Raw genomic sequence first — 22,599 nt, forward strand, 5'->3', positions numbered from 1 at the left:
ATCATCCATAAAAAAGAAAGAAATCCTGCCATTTGTGATAACATAGATGAAACCTGAGGTCATTATGCTAAGTGAAATAAGTCAAACAGAGAAAGCAAACACTGTGTGATCTTGCTTATACGTGGAATCTCAAAAAACCAAACTCATAGGAACACAGAGTAGAATGGTGATTGCCAGGGGCTGAAGGTGGGGAAAATGGGGAGATGTTGATCAAAACGTACGAACTTCCAGTTACAAGATGAATAAGTTCTGGGGATCTAATGTACAGCATGGTGACTACAGTTAACGATACTGTATTATACACTTGAAAGTTGTTAAGAGAGATCTTAAATGTTCTCACAATCACCACCACAACAAAAAAATGGTAATTATGTAAGGTGATAGATGTATTAACTAACTTTTTTCTGGTAATCATTTTGCAATGTATACATGTATCAAATCGTCACATTGTACACCTTAAACTTACACGATGTTATATGTCAATTACATCTCAATAAAGCTGGAAAAAAATCATTACAAAAAAGACATTTCTGGAAGGGAGTAAAGGAAAGTTTCATATCCTTTGAACAAAGAATTAGCTAACAAAATAAAAGGGAAAAAAATCTAGGATCAAATGGAAGATTTAAATCCACTTCTTCGGTGATTTAAATGTTTACTTTTGGGTAAAAAAGAGAATATTCTGTAAGAAATGTAATTAATATTCAAAGACTATCAGAAACACCTAAAGCCTAGAGGCTTTAATTAAAAGGAAGAAGTAATGGCTCAAAAGATGAAGTTTCTTTGGTTTGAGGATAAAAAAAGAGAAAAAGCAAGAGACCATAAAGTGTCAAAGATGACAGCATGAAAGAGACAGATATGTGAGTTCTTCATATATTGAAAGAAGGAAGCTAGGAAAGACACCCTTAACAGCAAAATCACTATTCAATTAGATTAAAAAGAATTTGGGGCATGTTTTACATATCTGGCCAAATAAGGATATTTCAATGATCTTACTGTTTGGGATAAGAGTCTTATAATTGGTAGAATGCCCTCCACCCCAGTCAAGATTTCTTTTGAATCTAATGACAAGACAAGTACATGTGAAATATGCCGATAGTACATACAAAACTGGCTGGCTAGAGATCCAGATCTTACAAATGCCATCTCTACCTTATAATTTTAATTGTAGGCAGAAATCACTGCTGAATTCTGTTCAATGCACTTTTGTTTACATACCCTAATTTGCCCTTTTAAAACTAAGGCATTTTCAAGGAGTCAGTACATTAGAATTTCATAATTTATACATTTTATAGAACTCAAATTAGACTGCCATAGAGACAGAACTAGGCATATGATGTTTGTTATATAAAAACAGAATTATGAATTTCTATGATTGCTTCACATCTAAACTAATCACTTCAAACCGATTCAAGGTAAAAGATCTAAAAATCAAATCCTAGTTCTAGGTCTCAAAATTCAACACTCCGAAAGGAATTACAATACCATCTTATTAAAAGAATGTGATACAGTTAAGATAAAAACATATCTGCAGGAACCTCAAAAAAATAGAAACCTCATTGTCTAATTTATTTACTCTATGATCAAAATAACTTCTCCAAATGAAATATTTGGCCAGTTATATTACTAATCTAGTTCAATGAAGCTATGCAAAAGGTAGCAAAATTGGAAGAATCATTTTTGCCTATGTATTTTATACCAACTATCTCCTCAACAATAATAGCTCACTAGCAGTCATCTGCCATATGTATGCCAAAATATAATTAAATCAACATCTTTCCTTTACTTAAAAACCTGAATCTAAACTGGAATAGTCAGGATGACAGATCATGATTTCAAAAAACATTAATACCAAAGTTGTCTCTTTACTATTTTCCTGCATTTACTCAATGCACAGTCCTATATTTTGAAATCCTGTTAGTGAGACAGTAGTCAAATATTATCTCAATTCTTACATTCAGGATAAAGAAGGGGGAGAGACAACTAATGTCTTAGTGTAATCAAAAACATCCAGCAAAAATTGTCAGGTGACAAGAGGATGATGTGAAAAACAGTGCAAACATTTGGAGAAGTAACCTCCAAAATAATTTTAACACTTCCTGTCTCTGAAAGCTAGAAGGAAGATAAAAACCCTCAAAAGATCTGGGTTAAAATGACATAAGTGGGGTTTTTTTGGTGGGGGCAGGAGATGATTTAGCTTTTTTGACATATTCTTTTCACTTGAGAACAGTCTCATAAACGTTAATTAAAGAAGGAAAACTTACAACTACTCAACATCCCAAAAAATAAGAAGCAACTAATCTGGTTACTTCAGCTTTAAAAATCTAGGTTGCCAGTATCTCTACAACCAGATAAACACCCAGTAAATATAATTATTACTGTTTTTAAAATCTGTGACTGAACTTAAGTGCAGAAAACAATTAAATTCCTGTTAAAATGACCATAATTTGCTACTCAGTTTGTCTTTAACCAGAATATTTGTTCACAGACTATATTGCGAATGATTTGACAAGGAAAAGATGAGGATAAAATTTACGAAACACTATCTGTTCTCAATGAGACAACTCAAATTTTCAATATGGAACTAATATTATTAGTTATTCCACTTTCTTTATCTTTTGGGCTTTTTGAAGCAAACTGTCTTACCCAATTACATACTTTCAAGTTTTTCAATTAATAAAAATCTTTACAAGGAAACGATTTTAAAATCACCAAAAAGCCAAAGGACAAGATGTTCAAGACTTTAGACAGTAAATAAGAAAGAACACAATCAGGGAGTGGCTTTGTCAAGGTGGGCAAAGTTCAGAATGGCAGAATTCCTTCCCTGTTGGAATGAATATACTAAAACTGCCGGTGGTTTGGTGGCTACCACTGGGTGCAGTAGTAAAACAGAAGGGAAAAGCCTGGCACAGAAAGCTGAATGGCCCAAAGAAAACCTAAGTGGTGACAAGAGCCTAAAGGCACATGCAGGTACGCATCTTTTATATTGGATGTGATACACTTACATGGCCCCTGTTGAATCTCTTGGGGACCAACAGTAAAGCAAGTTTAGAACTTCAAATCTTGAGACATCTATAGCAAGATGCTGATCCAATGTGGCTCCAAATATCTTCTGTTTTCCTGGCTCACCTGAAGAGGAAAAAACACTACAGAGGATGTGGGAACTGAATTTCTTTATGTAGTTTCTTCTAGAGCAACTGTCTGAAAGTTTTGGCCCAATCCTTTTTGAAGTCTGGAGATGAGACACTTGAGGGACTAGCGAAAAACCAAATTCAAATGAAAAGGTGGAGTGAGACATCTAAAAGGGGAATACGAGAGCAAAAGATACTGGTCGTAGGTAAATCAGTGTGTCTAATCCTTAAGTGGGAGGAGGCAGAGAAAGGAGAGAAAAAATGCACCGAGGTTTCTCCCTCCGCTCCCTCACCCCAATTGCTACTAAAATTTCACAAGGTACCTAAACTTTTTGACCGCAATTAGGGAGTGAGTGAGCGAGACCACTTGGAAAGTTTAAGCGTTTTGTCAAGTCTCCCTCCCCTGGCTAAGTGGCATTATTAAGCAGCAGGGAGGCCTTTCAGATAATACTTTTTTTCTAAGAAAAGATTCTGGTGGAATACAGCTTGAAACAATAAAGAAAGAGAAAAATAAATGCAATTTATACAAAAATGGAAGTCACAGGACAATATACCATATTGACAAAGTTTATTTACTGCTGTTTTTCCAAAGGGGAGGGACTGCTTTCATGTAATAAGAAATCAGAACAAAAAGTCATTTCCAAATAATAGAAAATATTTTTAAACTAAGCAACACAAACTGCATGCTTCATCCCCTTAGGAAATATTATGCCTGGAAAGATAATCTTTAAAAAACTAAGAAGAGCAGAACCAAGTCTGATGTACACTACCACACAAAAGCATAAAAGTGGAGTCCATAAAATTAATTTGATTTTTTTAATTAACTTAATTTTTTTCTTAAAACATTTTACCTAAATGTTATCTTATCAGAGTTATTCTCCAGCATTCATGTAATAGCCTAGGATATAAAACAATTTTCTTTCCAGATATATTCCATTTTAACCAGAGTTTACTTGAACTATATCTGGTAAAGATACCAGAATTTTCTGAAAAATAAGATTGGAGAACCAATTAGATCCTTACCTGACGTGGCTGTTCATTCATTCGTTGTGGATCTGATTTCACTTTATTACTAGGATGATTTGTGACTTTGGTTACCGGTTGTTTGAAAATTGATGCTGTTTGTCTAATTGGCAATGTTGTATTCAAGTCTGGTTTACCCTGTGGATACAAGTGTGTTTTAATTAATAAATATTATATATAAATACAATTAGATGAATTTTTATTAATTCAATATGTATTACTTTAACTTGGATTATTCCAAACTTCTCAATCTCAGCATTTTAAATACTCTGAAGTACACTTTAATCACTTTATTATGTAAGACTTATGCAAGGTTTTCCCATAATAAAAAGCTTTCTGTATTCTTTTAAATGTAAGAAAATTCTCTATATTAAAATACATAATAAATTTGATTAGCAAGATACTAGGAACTTTTAGGTGAACAAATATGTTTAAGGTTAGGTTACACAAAAGGAAGGAGGGTTTTCAGGACAATAATCGGAAAGCAGTCATTTCTACATTCTGAGAATGGAGGAAACTAATAGCGTACTTGGCCATTAAAATATAAATAACCTCATGAGCTGTCAGGGGGCCAGGCTTACATAAAACCACAAAGGTTAACCTTCCCTTTTATATTAAAAAAAAAGATAATTAGAAATGAAAGTTGTAATTCCACAAACAGAGCTCAATTTAGAAAAATGTAATAAAATAAGGAAATATTCTTTATCTTTAATATTTTATAGCACATTTAATGCTTTTTAAAAGTAAACTTAAAATTGAAGTTTCAGAAGGGCAAGCAACATACTTATATACTTTTAATCCACCAGTAAAAAAATTAAGATATGTTCTAATGAAAAGCAAATGTGGCACAGAATTGCTATTGAGCTCATTTGAAATACTCTAACATCAGGTGGGGGCAGAGGCGAGGAAAAAGAGGAAGAAAAAGAACAAAATGTGATTTAATCACTGTGTATTCTGATTCTGGCAAAAACCATAAAGGGTCAAATATACCTGAAAGCAATATACCTCAGATAATTTTAGTATAGAAGTATACTTGATAAATCATCTACAGGATATTCAATGAACTTTTATCTTTATAACTATCTCCAAATAAAAATATCAACTTCGAGACTCCAAAACAGCAGTTCTCAACCTTGAGCATGCATCAGAGTCACCCAGAGGGGCTGAGTAAAACACAGATTATTGGGCCTCGCTCCCAGAAATTCTGACTCAGGAGGTCTGAGGTAGGACCTGGGAAACTGCATCTCTATTAAGGTCCAGCTGATGCTGATGCTGGTCCAGGGACCACACTTGGACAACTACTGCTCTACAACACAGACTGCAAGTTGGTGGCGGGGAGACCAGGTCTAACCCATAGATGTGTTTTGTTCAGTTTTTAGTTTCTTTAGTAAATTAAGCCAACATCTACAAATAAAATTCACAACAAATGCAGAATTCTAGCTTCTCTTAAAAACTCAAAGATCTAGAAATACTGGACTGATGTGGCCAAAGCAGGCCATTATCGATTAGTAATGGCTGCCACTAGAGGTGTCAAGGTTTGTTCTTTTGCAAAAGTCTTCAATTCACATTTGCAAAGCTGTCTGAGCCCTACAGGTACTGAGTTTGTGATCTCTGCTTAAAGAATATCAGGATGACTAGAAAGGTAAATTAATCTGATCATTATTACACTTACAGTATTATTTGGACTCACTATTAAATGTCTCTACCCCCAGCCCCAAACACACACACACACACACACACACACACACACACACACTGATCTTCTGTACCTACTGGGCATGCTTGTCATTTCTTGCACTCAATTTTCTCCCCATGTATGTGCTTACCTTTAAGAGACATATTCATCTTTCATAACTCTAATATTATTCCTCAGGCATTTCACTTTATCTTTATGGTTTTCCAAAAAACTTAGAGGTGTGGAAACTTGACCAACAGGCTGCAAGATAACCATTTAGGATGCCATCTCTGAAAAGTGTGAGGCCCAGAAATGTGTATTTTTTAAAGCTCTCCTGGTAATTCTGTGATGCACAGGTTTGGATCCCTCTGATTTATGACATCTAGAGCATTCTGAGTCCCTAAGTGAAGCCATCCAACCTATCACATAGTCAATATTCAATCCTAAAGAAGCTTAACACATAAATGCTTATGAAGAACTTATCCTGTCACTAATTAGTTATAATTAGTATCTTCCACTAAACAATATCTTGTTTGGTTTTTAATGTTTTTGTTCTTGAATAAAGAACACTAAACTCTGCTGGTATTAGAACAAAGATGGCATCAGCAGACAAAGAAGTATATAACAACTATTTGTATGAGCAAACACAGTCGAGCCTGTAAGATTCTCATTGTTACAAAGAATGACTGGAGGAAGCACAGACTAGTCTAAACTATTCAAAACTATAAAATCCTGAATCCACACAGATTGGAAGGAAGCACGGAACATGTAAAACAACCTGTGCTACAATAGTTAGATTGATATTTTTTTCATTAACTTATGTTCGTGGTGCAATTAATAAAAATTTATTTACTGGCTAAAAGTATTCAAAATACACCATTAACTTCCATTGTCTGACAATGAGACAATTCATTTCCCAGTGGCATGGAATGAGATTATTCAAGAGTGTGCTGCCTTGCTCTTCTGTTGATCTTATTTTGGTTTTTATTATTTTTTCTTTTTTAAACTGGCCTGAAAGCTCTGAAGACAGAAAGAATTTTTTACTAATTACTTTTGTATTCTACAGCAGTATCGTGTAGAATAATCTGAGAAGCTGGACGAACTGGTTTTCCCAGAAACTGCCACAAAAACAGTAAATTTTATTACCATTCTCCCCTGAGGACTGTCAAAGAGTCACTGTTAATTCACGCCCAGTTGTTGTGTGAGTTTTTCTAAATAACTACCAATCTGCCATGAACTTAGGAGTTATAAAGCAAACACTTTTTTTATGGGACAAGTTAAAGCTATTCATGTATCTGAAATTTTCCCTTTCAATACAAGAAAAAGTAAAATAGAAGTTCCTTATATTAGAAAACTAAACTGACAAACACCCACATTCTAATAAAGTTTCCAACCTTTGATAAATCTTCTCAGTACACAGGCTAGCGCTCAAATCAAAATTTAATGTATTTTATAATAATGTGTATATTAAGCTGGAAGTATTCAAATAACTCAAATAACTGTTAAGGGTTTATTCTATCCTCCTGGGATGAATACAAAAATAAATCTTTTAAAAAAGTTTTTAAACTTTTACTTCATCTCTTTCCAATAAATATCTGAGATGGCTCTTAAAACTCACAAAGGACAAATATGCAATAAAAATTAATTTTAAAATTAATTTTTAAAAATCAAGGAGAAAACAAATTTCCTTTTGAAAAGGTTAACAGTGATTGATACTAGAGCTGAGCATCAAATGTGGATGTGAACTTTCTAGGGGTGTGGATGAAAAAAGAAATATTAAATTACATAGATACCACACTCAGAAGGGAGGAAGCATACCAATTAAGGAGGAAAACAAAAGCTGTCCTGGTATTAAACCTAGAAAAAAAATTAAAGACACTTAACATCACAACAAATATTTAGCAGATTTCAAATGCTTTTTCTTTTTCCAATGACCTTCCATTAAAGCCAAGAACATATTTAAAGGACAACTCAGTGAAGATGATTCTGAAAAGGACTAAACCAGTGTGGTCGGATTATTGTGTAAACTTTCAGTGATCTAACGTGATTAAGGCTAGAAAAGAGGATAACTAAAGAGGTGATGCAGAGCATGTTTCATAAACCGGTCGTTTTCAAATACTGTTTCATTCCTACCCCTAAAAATTTTTTTCAAATATATATACCCCACCTACATTTTGAAGTATTTCACATTTTAATGTAAAGAGTTGGGGAGCAGGGGTGGGGGATGAATTGGGAGATTGGTATTGACATGTATACACTAATATGTATAAAATAGATGACTAATAAGAACCTGCTGTATAAAAAATAAATAAAATTTAAAAAAAAAGAGTTGGGGAGGATGAGCTTACTAAGGTATTTTAAATACTGACACTTTAATAATAAACTGTTACATCATGTTAAAATGTATCTAACAGGATCTAAATATACCCACCATCAGCCATGTATACATAAACAAAATCTTCAATAGTAATACATTTATTATACTCCTTTTTCCCTTTGAACTAACAATTCCATTCCCAGAATTATTTCTTATTTTAAACTTGAAAACCTTTAATTAATCATTTATACATCATAAAGTTATTTTTTTAACTTTCTGTGACCTTAAAGTTCTTAGTGATAAAAAAAAAATTTTTTTCTGGTTTATTACAATTATTAGTATATAACTGACCAAAAACAGTAAATTATACATTTTAATAAATAATTATTAAACATAAGAGATAAAACTATACATGAAAATAATTTTTTATTTAAAAATTAAGTCCATAGCCTTAGATGAGTAGTCCTAATTGCTAGAATAAGATTTAATATCGATTCTATTCCTATTCTTCATTTTTTGATAGATATAACACTAAGAAACCTTGTTCGCATAAATGAATAAATAGTTTTAGTCTGTGAATTTTTTGGACTTCTTTTGAGTTATATGTCAAAATATCACATAGCGAACCATCAAAAATTTCAATAATTGACATCTACATTAAGTCCTCTGTAAATTTTATTGCGGGCAAAGAACTGTACTAGTAGAAAGACTTGACAATTGCCAAGTCATTCATTTTCTCAGTATCAACACCAATATTTCAAACTGTCCCTTTATTGGAGGTCAAACGTTTTATACCACGGTAAAATTGCACACAAGCGAGAAGAGTATTACTCTTCTATAAAATGGGAGAGAGTTGACTATGGAAGGGGAACTGGGGAAAAAAGAACCTGTACCTCTATCTCAGGTACATTCTCAGAACCTAAGGATACAGAAATAATTCCTTTAAAACCACCCATGCTGTGTATACCATATTAAGCCTCCACATAACATAGTTTGAACAGCAGGAACTTAAACTATATATTCTAAATACCACTTTTCTCAGCCTAGCTTTGAAACAGTATGATAGTTCAGAACTGTACATATTGTATAACAAGCGCCTAGGGGATTCATTTTATCTTTAAAATGCATGCAAATTTTGCATTTTATTTTAGAAATTAGCCATGTTTGTTTTAATGTAAAAATGTTGCTCTCCTACCCAAAATGCTTCAACAAAACTGGACACCTCCAATGGAATACTACTCAGCCATAAAAGAATGAAATTTTGCCATTTGCAGCAACATGGATGGACTTGGAGGGCATTATGCTATGTGAAATAAGTCAGACAGAGAAAGACAAATACTGTATGATATCACTTGTATGTGGAATCTAAAAAATACAACAAACTAGTGAATATAACAAGAAAGAAGCAGACTCACAGATACAGAGAACAAACTAGTGGTTACCAATGGGGAGAAGGAAGGGGGGAGGGGCAATATAGGGGTAGGGGACTAAGAGGTACAAACTATTAGGTATAAAATAAGCTACAAGGATATACTGTACAACATGGCGAATATAGCCAATATTTTATAATGGCTATAAATGGAGTAACCTTCAAAAACTGTGAATCATATATTATACACCTGTAACTTATATAATATTGTACAGCAACTATACTTCAATTTAAAAAAACAACAAAAACAAAAGGAAAAAAAAGAAAATTAATCATTTAAGTATCATTTTAATTTTGTGGCTCTGCATATCCCCAAGAGATAGTCATGCCCCAATTTGAGAAGCAAAGACTTTATTTTTCTAAGGTCACTTTCCTCATCTGTAAATGAGGGTAAATACAATAACTATTCATAAGATTCTTATAAAGATCAAACAAGATAATTCATGTATGATAATGAAAGCTCATGCAGCTTTCATTCAGTCACTGAACAAACACTGAGTGCCTACTATCTGCCAGGTACTGACCGTACGCTGGGTATAGTATCACTCACAAAACACCAAAATCCTCAGAGCTTACATTCTCAGGGTAGGGATAAGACGACAATTAACAAAATGGTGTAGAGTTTATAGTCATGTTGGCACATAAATTCTGAAGAAATAGGAGCTATTTTTATTATCAGCACTAACATGTTATTGAACATGCTACTAAAATTTAGAAACTTGACCTATTAAGCTTTCCCATAAGGAAAGCGATCTGCTGCTTCACACAAAGAGGAGCCTGAGTGGTATCTTCAGGTCGAAACAAGATTATCCTCAAAGCTTAATTTCGGATTTTCTCCAGAATATGCACAGTAGCCAACAGCTAATGCGTTTCCACAAAAATCAAAAGCCAACAATGCAAGGTGCTTTACAATCCTTCAGTTTTTTATATAATTCACACACCATAAAATTCACCATTTTAAAGTATACAACTCAGTGGGTTTTAGTAGATTCAGAAGGTTGTGCAAGCTTCATAGGTTTCTGCAAAAAGTAAAGAAAAATGTATCTGGTATCTACGATTTTGTACTGAAAATCCACTTCATGTAATATCCTAAATGAGGAAAAAGATATTACCTTTTTAAGGAGATCAATGGAATATTAAAAAAAATAATGAAATGGGTATACTGTACTTTGAGCTCATTAAAAAAGGACATATACTTGTAGTTAACTGAAGAAGTGGAGGTTTGAAATTCATCATTGAAATCAAGTTTTGAAGAGTTTTGTTTGAAAAAATAACTTCTTGGAGATTTAGTTAATATGGGGTCATAAAAGGACAGATGGCAAAAGATTAATGAGTTTCGACCAGAACAGCTCTACTCAAACTAAGGCATCAACTGCATGGAATTCTTTATCTCCTTTACATCTGTGTTGGCACTAGCTGAGTACACATCCCTAGAATTATGGAAACAGTCACCCAAATCGTTTTCTGTAGGGCTTCATTCTCTTGTTGACCTAGAGTCTACAAAGTCAGGTAACTCTTCAAGACCTATAAAACTTGGTGAAATTCACTCAATTGTTGACAGAAAACCAGGCATCCAAAATAAATCTTGACAAAACCATACCATGGGCACCTATGTCCCCATATCTACCTTCATTATTAGCACAAAGGCCAAGCCAGACCCTCCCAAAGGGTCTATTGTACCTTGTTACCTTTGAAGTACTAACTTATAACATGCTAAACCTGCTCTCATACTGAAGAGTATACTCTCATCAGCAAGTCTATCTGCTAACATGGCTAAAGTTCTTCTGTTCACTTTTTGCTTCCTAGCAATCTTTATACAATCCATACCTAAATACCTATCTCAAATTAGCCAAAAAATGGACCAGTGCTGTTAGTTGTTAATAACTTGTTCATTATCTTCATTCATCAGCTAAAGATAAATAAATATCCTTTATTTATTTATTAAGGATATTTCTGCATATGAGAAAATCAGAAGTTCTCTGGAATACTAAATACAGTTGACCTTTGAGCGAGGTGGGAGTTTAGGCGTCAACCCTCCACACAAATGAAAATCAGCATCTAACTTATAGTCAGCCCTCTGGATCCCTGTTCCTGCATCCATGGATTCAACCAACTGCTGATCGTGTGGTACTGCAGTATTTACTATGGAAAGTAATCTGCATATAAGTGGATGCATGCAGTTCAAATGTGTTGTTCAAAGGTCAACTGTAGTTCTAGTGTCTCTTGCTACAACTTACTCTTTCTTTATTCATTAAACGACCACTGTCCAAGACATCATCATCCAAGCCTGGGTAAATAGCCTCTTGCTGTAACTGGCCCCCAGCTCCCACTTCTGCACCTCTACAGTACATTCTCCACACAGCAGCCAGAGAGCATATCGCTCCCTACACAAAGTCCACAAATAAGCGTTCCATACCACTCCTTATGGTGGCTTCCCAAGTCCTGTCATTAGGTTTGTCTTCTTCCTTGACCTCACCAAGTACCCCTCTCCCACTCACTAACCTCCCACCATGCTGGCCTACTTTCTGCCCTCATATGCTAAATGTATCCGGCCTTAAGGATTCTGCACTGGTTACTCCCTCTGGTTGGAACACTCTGCCCTCCGGTTTTTATAGAGCTGACTCCTTCTCATTCAGATCTTGGCCAGAAATCACGCCCTCCAAAAAGCTTTCCTGATCACTCAGCCTACAATAGCCACCTAGTCGATCTCAACCATTCTTAATTTACTGTGTAGCGTTTAATACTTAAATTGTGTATTAGTTTGTCATACCACTAGAATAATAAGCTCCACAAACATATAACCTTCCTCTACTATATTTCCAGAATCTGGAATAATGTCTGAGCACACAGAATGTGCTAAAAATTTTTCTGTGGAATAAATGATGCATAAAATGTCTGTTACATGTAAGGTCTTGTGTTATGCAGCCCTTACTCTTGAATACTCTCATTGTCAGCCTGAAACGTACCCATGCTACGGAAGTGGAAATTATTAACTCAACATGGTCTATAATATCCATGTCAAAATTATTAAGCATAGTCATCTGTATTATATACCTCAAGATTACCAATGTAAAATAATCCCCAGACTTGTTCCATTTCTTAGTATTTAACATGAAGTTATGCTTATAGATACACAGCCAGTCCTACACAAACATCCCATGGGAAAATAAATCCTCAGATGGTGTTTTTGGCAAAGTCACTGTCAATTATAGTGATGTTATACCATGAAATAATGGGAAATAAAGAGTAAAAAAAATGTATAACTCAGCAGACTGCCAACATGAGATTAAGACAACAAAACAAACTATGTACATTGGCAGAAAGCATGCCATATTGCTCCTAGAGAGCCACGGTTTAGGAAAAATGTTCTTCATTATGGATCTGAAAACTTGTATCATCTCACTACAACTTACTGGCCATAACAACTTTTCATCTGTATAGTAAAATAACCTAAAACTTAGCAGTGGTCTAGACAAAGGACACTGGTATGGAGATTAAAACCTTGGGCCAAAGTGTAAGGTCAATAGGATGTCAACAGGTAAGTTATAGAGATGAGACAGGTGATCGCTTGGTTGTTACACCAACTCAAAGTTGGTTTAAGTATAATTGATAAGAATAATAGGACTAACCTGGTGGCGCAGTGGTTAAGAATCCGCCTGCAAATGCAGGGGGCACGGGTTCGATCCCTGGTCCGGGAAGATCCCACATGTCGCGGAGCAACTAAGCCTGTGCGCCACAACTACTGGGCCTGCGCTCTAGAGCCCATGAGCCACAACCACTGAGCCTGCATGCTGCAACTACTGAGGCCCGCACGCCTAGAGCCTGTGCTCCGCAGCCAGAGAAGCCACCACAATGAGAAGCCCACTCTCTGCAACTAGACAAAGCCCTCGTGCAGCAACAAAGACCCAACACAGCCAAAAAAAAAAAAAAAGAAGAAGAATATTAACTTGGAGATAAGCAGAGCTAATCAACTTGAATCCTAAAAAGTTTAGTGAGAATTCAGCCTGCCCCAAACTGTAAAACTATTCTCTCTTAGGGAGGTAAGCAAAGGTGTTTAAGGAGCCCATACTCTGCTGAGTAGTCCTGTAGCAGATCACTCATGTAGGAGGCTGAGAACTAAGGCAGGAATAAAGCCAGTTCTTTTGGGGCTCAGAGTTCCAGACAGGTCCTACCTGCCTAAGAAAGTTCTTCTGAGTTCATTTGTAATAGCTATCTGGCAGAGGTACACATACCTCCTTTCTAAAAAGTCAGGACAATAATATTTCAAATGTTTGTATACTCTGCTCTAGCAATTATCAAAATTAATCCCATCACACCCCACATTCTATCTTCATAATAACCAAACGGCCAAGTCCCCCAGATCATAGGTCATCACCCAGTACTCATCTCCAAAATATTCTGTACATCCACGCCATAGTTCAGTGGCTCTCAAACTTTTTTGACTTCAACTAAGAGTAGAAATATATACTTTACATCATGACTTAGTATACACAAGGGTGTGTATCACAAAAGTCACCTAAAATACTTATCCTTGCTAAATGGGATGGACACTATTTTCTATCTTATTGCATTTCATATCTTAAAAATTCCAGTCCTGAACAATTACACTGATTTAACCATCTGACGTTTGAAAACCAACCCCCCACCTTACCCATCCCACCCCCCAGTCCTTGTACTGTACACTCGAGTGACTGATCGCAGTCTCTCCTATACCCTCAATATTTTCTTTCAACAGTCTCTCAAGTTGCTGGGCTTACTGAAACTTGGCTGTCCCTCAAAGGTCCTATCTTCCCTAAAGTTCTTTCAAATTTAAAGAGAAAGAGTTTTTTCTTTCTCTCTCTCTTACAACTACATATCTAAGGGGCCAGGAAGTGGTAATTTCCTCCTTTCTCCCCATTTTTCTCAAATCATCTATTTTTCCTCCTCCAAAAACAGGAGCTCCTCTGAAGCTCATAGGATCTGACTATACTATTGTCTACCCCTTCTCCCTGCTTTCTCCTTATTCACTAAAGACTTTAGTTTCTGTTCCATGTTTTCCTCTCCATCCCAACTCTTGTCCTCATTCTTAAAGGCCTCAGTACCCATGTGGATAATCCACCCAACATCCTGAGTCCTTTGACCTATCTGTCTACCCAACCTCACCCACCTAACATTATAGGCACAGGCTTGTCAACACTAGTAACTACACCATCTCCAATATCTCAATCAAGCATCCAACTCTCCAATTTCTACTTCCTATCCTTGTAACTCACTGAGGACTGCCCTCTGCATTCTCTGAACCCATCAATATTTCCCATCCATTGACTGACCATATTTCTTACTCTTCCATAACCTCTTTCACATTCCTCCCTACCCAGTATAGATTCCATGGTCCATCATCATTGTTATTACACTGCAAGTATGCTTAACTTTCTTGACCTCTGTGGTTTTTCCACTTGTGCTACAGACCCCATTCTTATCCTTTCCACAATCTTTAAAATGGGAGATTACCCAAGTCAGCATCCCTTTCATCTACTATCTAGTGATTCTCCTTCCTAGCCAAGAAAATTTATTGAAAGAATTGTCCATGCTGACAATTTTAACTCTCATTCACTTTCAGCCCGATAATCCAATCTAGCTTCACTTCCCACTGAAACTACTGCTATCTATCAAGGTTATTAATAACCTTCAGGCTGCCAAACTCAATGGAAATTTCTGTCTTCCTCCATTCAAACTTTCAGCAACAATGTAACAGACCACTCTCTTTTTTGAAACTTTCTCCTCTTCTATGTCTCTACTACCTTACTAGCCATTCTTTCACAATCCACTTTGCTGATTCCTTCCACTCTAACCCAAATTTAATTACCAGACTTTCTCAGAGCTTTGTTCTGGATCCTTCTATCTATCTACCTATCTATAAACTCCAGTCCCATTACTTGGAATACTACTTACGTGCTAATGACTTTCCAGCTCAGACCTCTCAATTAGTATACACACGTGACACGACATCTCCATTTGGATGTTTAATAAGCATCTCAAACTCTGCATGTTTGAAGTTGAATTTATTGTATTCACCCATATAAATTCTTTCCTAAGGCAATCTCAGTAGATGGCAATCCAATCCACCCAGTCACTCAATCTATCTAAAATCTAAGGGCTCACACTCTGAGTCTTCTCTGTCATCTTTCACAACCAATTCATTAGTAAATTCTGTCAATTCTATATTCAAAACGGAACTAGGATCTATTCACTTCTATCACCACATATGTCTAGGCCATCGCCATTCCTCATTGTACCATTGTTAACAGCTACTCGCTCCTCACTTCCGCTTTTGTCAATTTCATTTCAAATTAACAGAAATCTGTACTCAAGAGTGGCCCACACTTAAGTGAGATGCCAGTAATCCCCTGTAAGGACTTCAAGGCCTAGAAATGCTGGATTCATCAGCTGTGTTCTACTCTCTCCTCCTTCCACTCCCAACTATATCCAACAGAGAGAGACCAAAAGACACTCTGTTCAGCAAGGGCTTAACACGATGAAAAAAGCACCAGCATCTTTGGGAAAGATTTTACTTTCCCGATAGGCCAGGAATGTTGATGTAAGGAATGAGGTCTCTGTTTTCAGTCTGGATGGAAAGATTCTAGGAAGGGAGAAGCCAAGGGGTACTTCTTACCACAATACCAGGAGTTGGTAATCAGACTGATCCTACCACAGGGCCCTTTAGTGCTGGTTAATTGACAATGGGGTCCCTAGGACAGAAATAAATCACCCCTCTAAGGTGCTACTTCAGTAACTGAAAAATTCCTAATCAGTTAAACAAATGCTTAATTTGAGCTACAGCAAATGAGCTGGTCTTTAACATCTTCCGCCAAAGCCTTGCTCCCTCTTCCTGTCTGTAAAACAGTAGTTATTAACTTTTTCGGCTACAGTCTCCTTTGAGAAGTTGATGAAGATAGACTTTCTCCTTAAAAAATTCATAACAGGGGCTTCCCTGGTGGCGCAGTGGTTAAGAATCTGCCTGCCAATGCAGGGGACATGGGTTCGAGCCCTGGTCCGGGAAGGTCCCACATGCCACGAAGCGACTAAACCCGTGCACCACAACTACTGAGCCTGCGCTCTAGAGCCCGTGAGCCACAACTACTGAAGCCCGCAAGCCTAGAGCCCGTGCTCCGCAACAAGAGAAGCCACCGCAGTGAAAAGCCTGTGCACCGCAACAAAGAGTAGTCACCACTCACTGCAACTACAGAAAGCCCGCGTGCAGCAACAAAGACCCGACGCAGTCAAAAATAAATTAATTTTTAAAAATTCATAAAAAAAAAAACATAAAAAAAAAATTCATAACATAAAGTATTACACACATTTCAAAGGTTCCTGGAGAGCATCCTGAAACGTGGACTCTCAGGTTAGACACCTCCCTAACTCTACTGGTTCCTGCCAAGTTGGCCTCTTTCAACTTTTACAGGAAAAATAACAATAATAATAATGTTCCTTGATGGTGCATTCTCTTCTGAATATTGTCCTCTTTCCTCCACCTCTCATTCAAGCTTCACAAGAGTAGTCTAACCATTTTATGGGGAGATGTAGAAATGCACATACGTGTACGTGTTTGTAAATGCATAGAAGCTCTGAAAGGACATACCAAAAAAAAAAAAAAACTGGTTAACAACAGTTTCCTCTAGGGAAGAGGCTGAGCTTAAGAGACTGAAAGAGGAGAGAGATGTTTCTCATTGAATATCCTTTCTACCGTGTGTGCAAATCCTAATCAAATAATATCAAATAAATTTTTTTTAAACTTTTAAAACAGCAGGCTACATTTTTGCTTCTAATTTCTCATTTCCCAGAAACTTTCTGGCATTCTAAATATGACTTCTGCTCTTTCTATCTCTCCAAAGCTGGTTATATCAAAGCCACCAGGTGACTTCTAATTTGAAAATCCAATGAATACTACAGAGTCTTTATCTTCCTTGATCTCTCCACGGCATCCAACAAAAAAATCTTTCCTAGGCTTTTATAACACCACATTCTCTTCATTCTCCTACTACCTTTCTGGAAGTTCCTTCTTACTCCCCACACAACTAATTTATTCACTGCCTACAGTGTGACAAGATACTTTTCTGTTTGCCCCTATGTTGGGCGATCTCAATATGTTTTAGCAAACCACTAGGACAGGAGTTCTCAAAGTGTGACCTGGGGAACCCTGGCGGTCCACAATTTCTTTTCAGACCTCCAAGAAACAAAAGTATTTTAACTCAGTCTTGCTCACCAACTCCCTCCCCAAATCTGCTCTTCTTGTCCTACTTCCTACTGACCCCTGCCCCAAGTGACTCAAGCCAGAATTGTAGCTAGCATCAACAATTCCCTCTCTACAATCATCAGGTACTCATATCTACTAATTTCTCTTGACTGAGTCTCACACCTTTTCATACCTCCTAATACAGCATTAATTCAAGCCATCATTATTTCTCTGGACTAAAACAACTCAAACTGCTCTCCCTACTTCCAGTCTCCCCTTTTCCCAAATCGCACCTACTCGATATTCACCTATCCAATACCCAATCTGACTTCCACCATTACCACCAGCTCACTTAAGTTTCTCAACTTGCACAAATATTGCTCCCAAGATATATGAGCTCTCTACAAGAATTTGTTATTATTTTGTTGAAGATAACTAAAGCAAACACCTGCTAGATGGTTTGATTAAGTACTTAGGACACAACCATACAGAATCCAATGCTGTGTTTATAATCACAATAGCATACTACCATAAACCAAGGTAATTCATGACAAAATAACGGCAGACTTATACAATTAATTCCTTCAAGAGAACATAATGCTCTTTATTTCCAAATGTATCAAATTTGTGAAATGTGATGAAAGAACTGAGTCTTTCCAAGGTATTAGCAGAATTGACAAGTCAGGCTAAAATATAATTTGTTCCATACCATATTCATATTGTGAGCAAGCTGTAAAATATATGCCACATTAATGTTAGGGAACTTGAATTTTATTAGTTTTGTAGATTTAATTCATAAACGTTTCAGTGTTGTTAAGAGCTAGAAACAAAAGGAATTCAGTTTAATATTTACACATCTGAAACATTAAAATAAATTTCTAGCAAGAAAACCAAGCTACTCAAGTTCCTTAAACATATCCTGCACTAGAAACACCATACTCTTCTTTATCCAGTCTTTCTCTAATTTTTAAAGAAATGTATCTTTTTAAGAAATTAACTTCCTTCATAAAATGTTGAGGGTCCTATCTCTAAAACACTGAAACATCTCCTCTTTGAAAAAGCAAAGCCTGCATAAATACCTAGACAATATTCAGCTTTCGAAGCAAAAGTTGTATTGAGAGGCACAGCTCTAGAACTGTGCGGTCCAATATGGTAGCCACTAGGCACATGTGGCTACTTAAACTTTAAATAAAACTGAAAGTTCAGTTATTCAATCACATCAGCCACATTTCAAGTACTCAACAGCCACATGTGGCTGGTGGCTAAAACATCTCCATCATCACAGAAACTGCTATTGACAGTGCTGCTCTACAACTTCTCCCTCTGAGTAAGCTTTGAGAAAGCTGCTCATGACGTCAAATATCAGCTCTAGCTTGATAACTTCCAAATCCTTCTCTAGTCTTTTTCCATTAACCTAATGGAATATCTTTAGTAACATACTCGATATTTCAATTCTACTTTATCAGCTGAAGAGACGGAAGTAGTGGCTGGAAATAATCACGGCAGTGGCAAGAAAATCAATAAGGTACAATGTAATCAAGAATGGAACAGATTTTCAGGGTAAGGTTAAGACTGAGTTTGCGACAAACGGGAATAGGTACTGCAAAAACCTTAGTAAGTATCAATCGAAAGATAATTTCCACTCCATTGTACCCACCAATCCCCAAAGAATTAAAAACCATTTTGCAAAGATCTTCAAAAGATATTTTTCCAAACATACCTGAAGATATTCACCCAGTAAATTCCCCTTTGATATAAAAGATACATTAAAATCACAGTTTATAATCAGTCAATATAAACTACAATTTAGCCTGTTTCAAAGTTTATTTTGTTCATTACATTTCTAATTCTTTAAAGATACGAGTCTTTAAAAAAATTTCACTCCTAGGTATACAGTGGAAGAAAAAGAAAGCACTAATTTGAAAAGATACATGCACCCCAATGTTCACAGCAGCATTATTTACAATAGCCAAGATATGGAAGCAACCTAAGCATCCATCAACAGATGAATGGATAAAGAAGATGTGATATATAAAGATATACATATAGACAGATACACATACACACACACACACACACACACCCCTGAATACTACTCAGCCATAAAAAAAGAATGAAATTTTGCCATTTGCAACAATATGGATGGACCTGGAGGGTATTATGCTAAGTGAAATAAGTCAGACAGAGAAAGACAAATACTGTATGTTATCATTTACATGTGGAATCTAAAAAATAAAACAAACCAGTAAATACTAAGAAATAATACAATTAATAAAGCACTTCAGCCAGGTTCACAACTACATAGCAAAACACTACCTCAGATTCCTGTTTATCACTTTAAATCTCTCAATTTTCTCTATACTGTATTATTATTAAAAAATACCTAATATAGTTATTATTAATTACCCACAAACATGTTTTCTGCTTAATAGAGATATTTAATGTTGGTGTTACTCCAAAAGAGAGCGTACTTAAAAAAAAAAAAGGAAAAACTCCATCTTCTGTCTATTCAACTAAAATAAAATCAGATACAAAAATAAATCAGGCCCCCCAAAATTCAGACAGAGAGCTTCAGAAAACAATGATAATAAAAGGCATTTCCAAAATATGTATGGTATATTAATTTATTCAGTAAACATTTATGACCACTATAAACTTCTGGAATGAGGTGAATAATACACAAACATTCAGCAAACATTTATTAGGTACCTACCGTATGCTAGGCTTTGGACTAAATATACCAAAACAAAACAAAAGACATGGACCCTGCCCTCACGGAGCTCACAGTCTAGCTGAAGCCGACAAACAATCACAAATACAACGGCCAAGCACCAGGGAGGCATTATGGAAGGAAGGACTGGTTCTGCCTGGAGGATGCAGAGCGGCTTCACAGAGACGAGACAATGGAGCTGGGCCTTGGATGAGGAGCAGTTCACCAGATGGAGGGGGAGGGGGAAGCACATTCCAAGCAGAGGAAACAGCACATGAGCAAGCAGAATCTTGAAAGCACATGCCACGGTGCAGGATGACGAGCGGTCCAGCGCAGCTAGCGCGGAAAGGTGCACACAAACTAAAGAGACGAATTAGTTTTAGGTTTTTAGTGAATCATAACTACCAGGAAGTATATCTTCATATTACACTTAGCGCAGCTTAACTGTGATTCTGGTAACAACAGAGTAGTTTGAAAGCATTCCATTCATTTCATAAATATTTAAGCCCCTTCAAAAGACATCCAGCACTGTTCAGAGTTTTAAAAAGGCAGTTTCAGAAAAATAAATCGTAATTTTCCTCCGTACATTTAAGCAGCAAAATAAGCCCAGAATAAAGACTTTCTTAAGCTGAAATCACCCAGCTTCGCCTCTACATACTCAAGGTCCCAAACTGAGCACCCCCGACTCCTACCACTACCTCATATCCTCCTTAACACCTTCAGAACCATCAACCCACAGTAACACCATAGTTAAGCGATACGGAGGCAATTCCAGCCTTCCCTTCCCGCTCTGCCTCTGAACGTGGTACTTGCCGATGCCCCTTGGGAAACCATGCCAGGTAACTAACGCAGTATGTGAGGAAACAGTGCATTCTCACCCCACACCATTTTTTTGGAAATCAAACTATTGTTAAAAAAAAAAAAGACAACTGTTAAGGTAAATTCTGAAAAAAAGAGGGATATGAAGCAGAGACCCCATATTCTCCAGGAAAAGTAAAAGGTGAGGAGGAAGAGAGCTTGGGTCAGAAAAGCTTCCTACACTGGCCACCAGGCAACACTGTTCACTGAGGTAGCTCGCTGCTTAGGAAGCTACAACGGGAACAGGAAAGGAACCTGCTAGGTAATTTCACATAAATTCCTGTTTACTCCTCACAACAACTAAAGGAAAGATCTTATTACCTTAATTTTACAAATGAGAAATCTGAGGCCATCAGAGGTTAATAAAGTTGCCCATGACTGCCTGAGCTGGTAAGTGGCAGAGCCAGTACATCAAAACATGCCCGCCCCACTCCATACGCCACCCCGGTTCCTCAAGTGAACGCGGCACTCCCAAGGGGCACGCAGGGCTACATCGGCCAAATACCTAGAAAGAAAAGCCCTTCCTTTTCCCTCCACCATTTTCATGGTCAGTGTGAGACAACGGTGGTGGCAACACACATACATGTGTCTCTCTGAAATTTAGAGGGAAAAAAACTGGAAAAAAAAAAAAAAAGGTTATCTAAGATTAGTTGTTTCGGGGCCACAGGGAGGTGGGGAGCTTTCTCTGTAAAGACACTGGGTGCTTTAATACAATTAAATTAGCATCAGAATTCAAATGCTACTCATTTAAATTCCTGTACAATAAACCATCAACTAAGCAACCCAGTAAAAGTAAGAGCTAGTGGAACAATCTCCAATTACAGTATTAGAATGAGAATATTATTCCTAAAGGTCACTATCCTCAACATCATCAAAAAGTCAAAATAAAAACTGCTCTTTCTCAAATCCTAATCCTGAAAATTAACAGGTAAGTATAAACTATGTGGTAGGTAACGATACTTGCGCCACAATAAAATTTTGCCTCTTTCTGGGCAACAGGAACTATTTTAAGAGGGGGAATAAAGGAGACAATTAATATCAACAAAGAAATCTTTTGTAAATAGTCCCAATGGGTCAAAAGTGTGATGTATGTTGGCCTAGAGAGATACTGAAATGTTGTTTTCAACTGTGCACAATTTTACTTAGGCTATCTCTCTGTAAGCCAACTACCAGAAAATTAATCAGATATATAAGTCAAAATGCTTTGGAGGGGGAGGAGAAAAAAAAACTGGGACATTCAGACAACC

The 22,599-nt window shown here is 36.5% G+C and overlaps 1 protein-coding gene across 1 annotated transcript in view; it reads right to left on the bottom strand.

Moving 5' to 3' along the window:
* MBD2 (methyl-CpG binding domain protein 2) overlaps nucleotides 1-22,599 on the bottom strand; it is a 71,200-nt gene that overhangs the window by 33,068 nt on the left and 15,533 nt on the right. The window contains exon 3 of the mRNA XM_036823199.1: nucleotides 4,152-4,289. Within this exon, the coding sequence (XP_036679094.1) occupies nucleotides 4,152-4,289 (138 nt within the window). The remainder of the gene's footprint in view (nucleotides 1-4,151; nucleotides 4,290-22,599) is intronic.

This window comes from Balaenoptera musculus, chromosome 14 (genome assembly GCF_009873245.2).
Source record: "Balaenoptera musculus isolate JJ_BM4_2016_0621 chromosome 14, mBalMus1.pri.v3, whole genome shotgun sequence".
Lineage (NCBI taxonomy): Eukaryota > Metazoa > Chordata > Mammalia > Artiodactyla > Balaenopteridae > Balaenoptera > Balaenoptera musculus.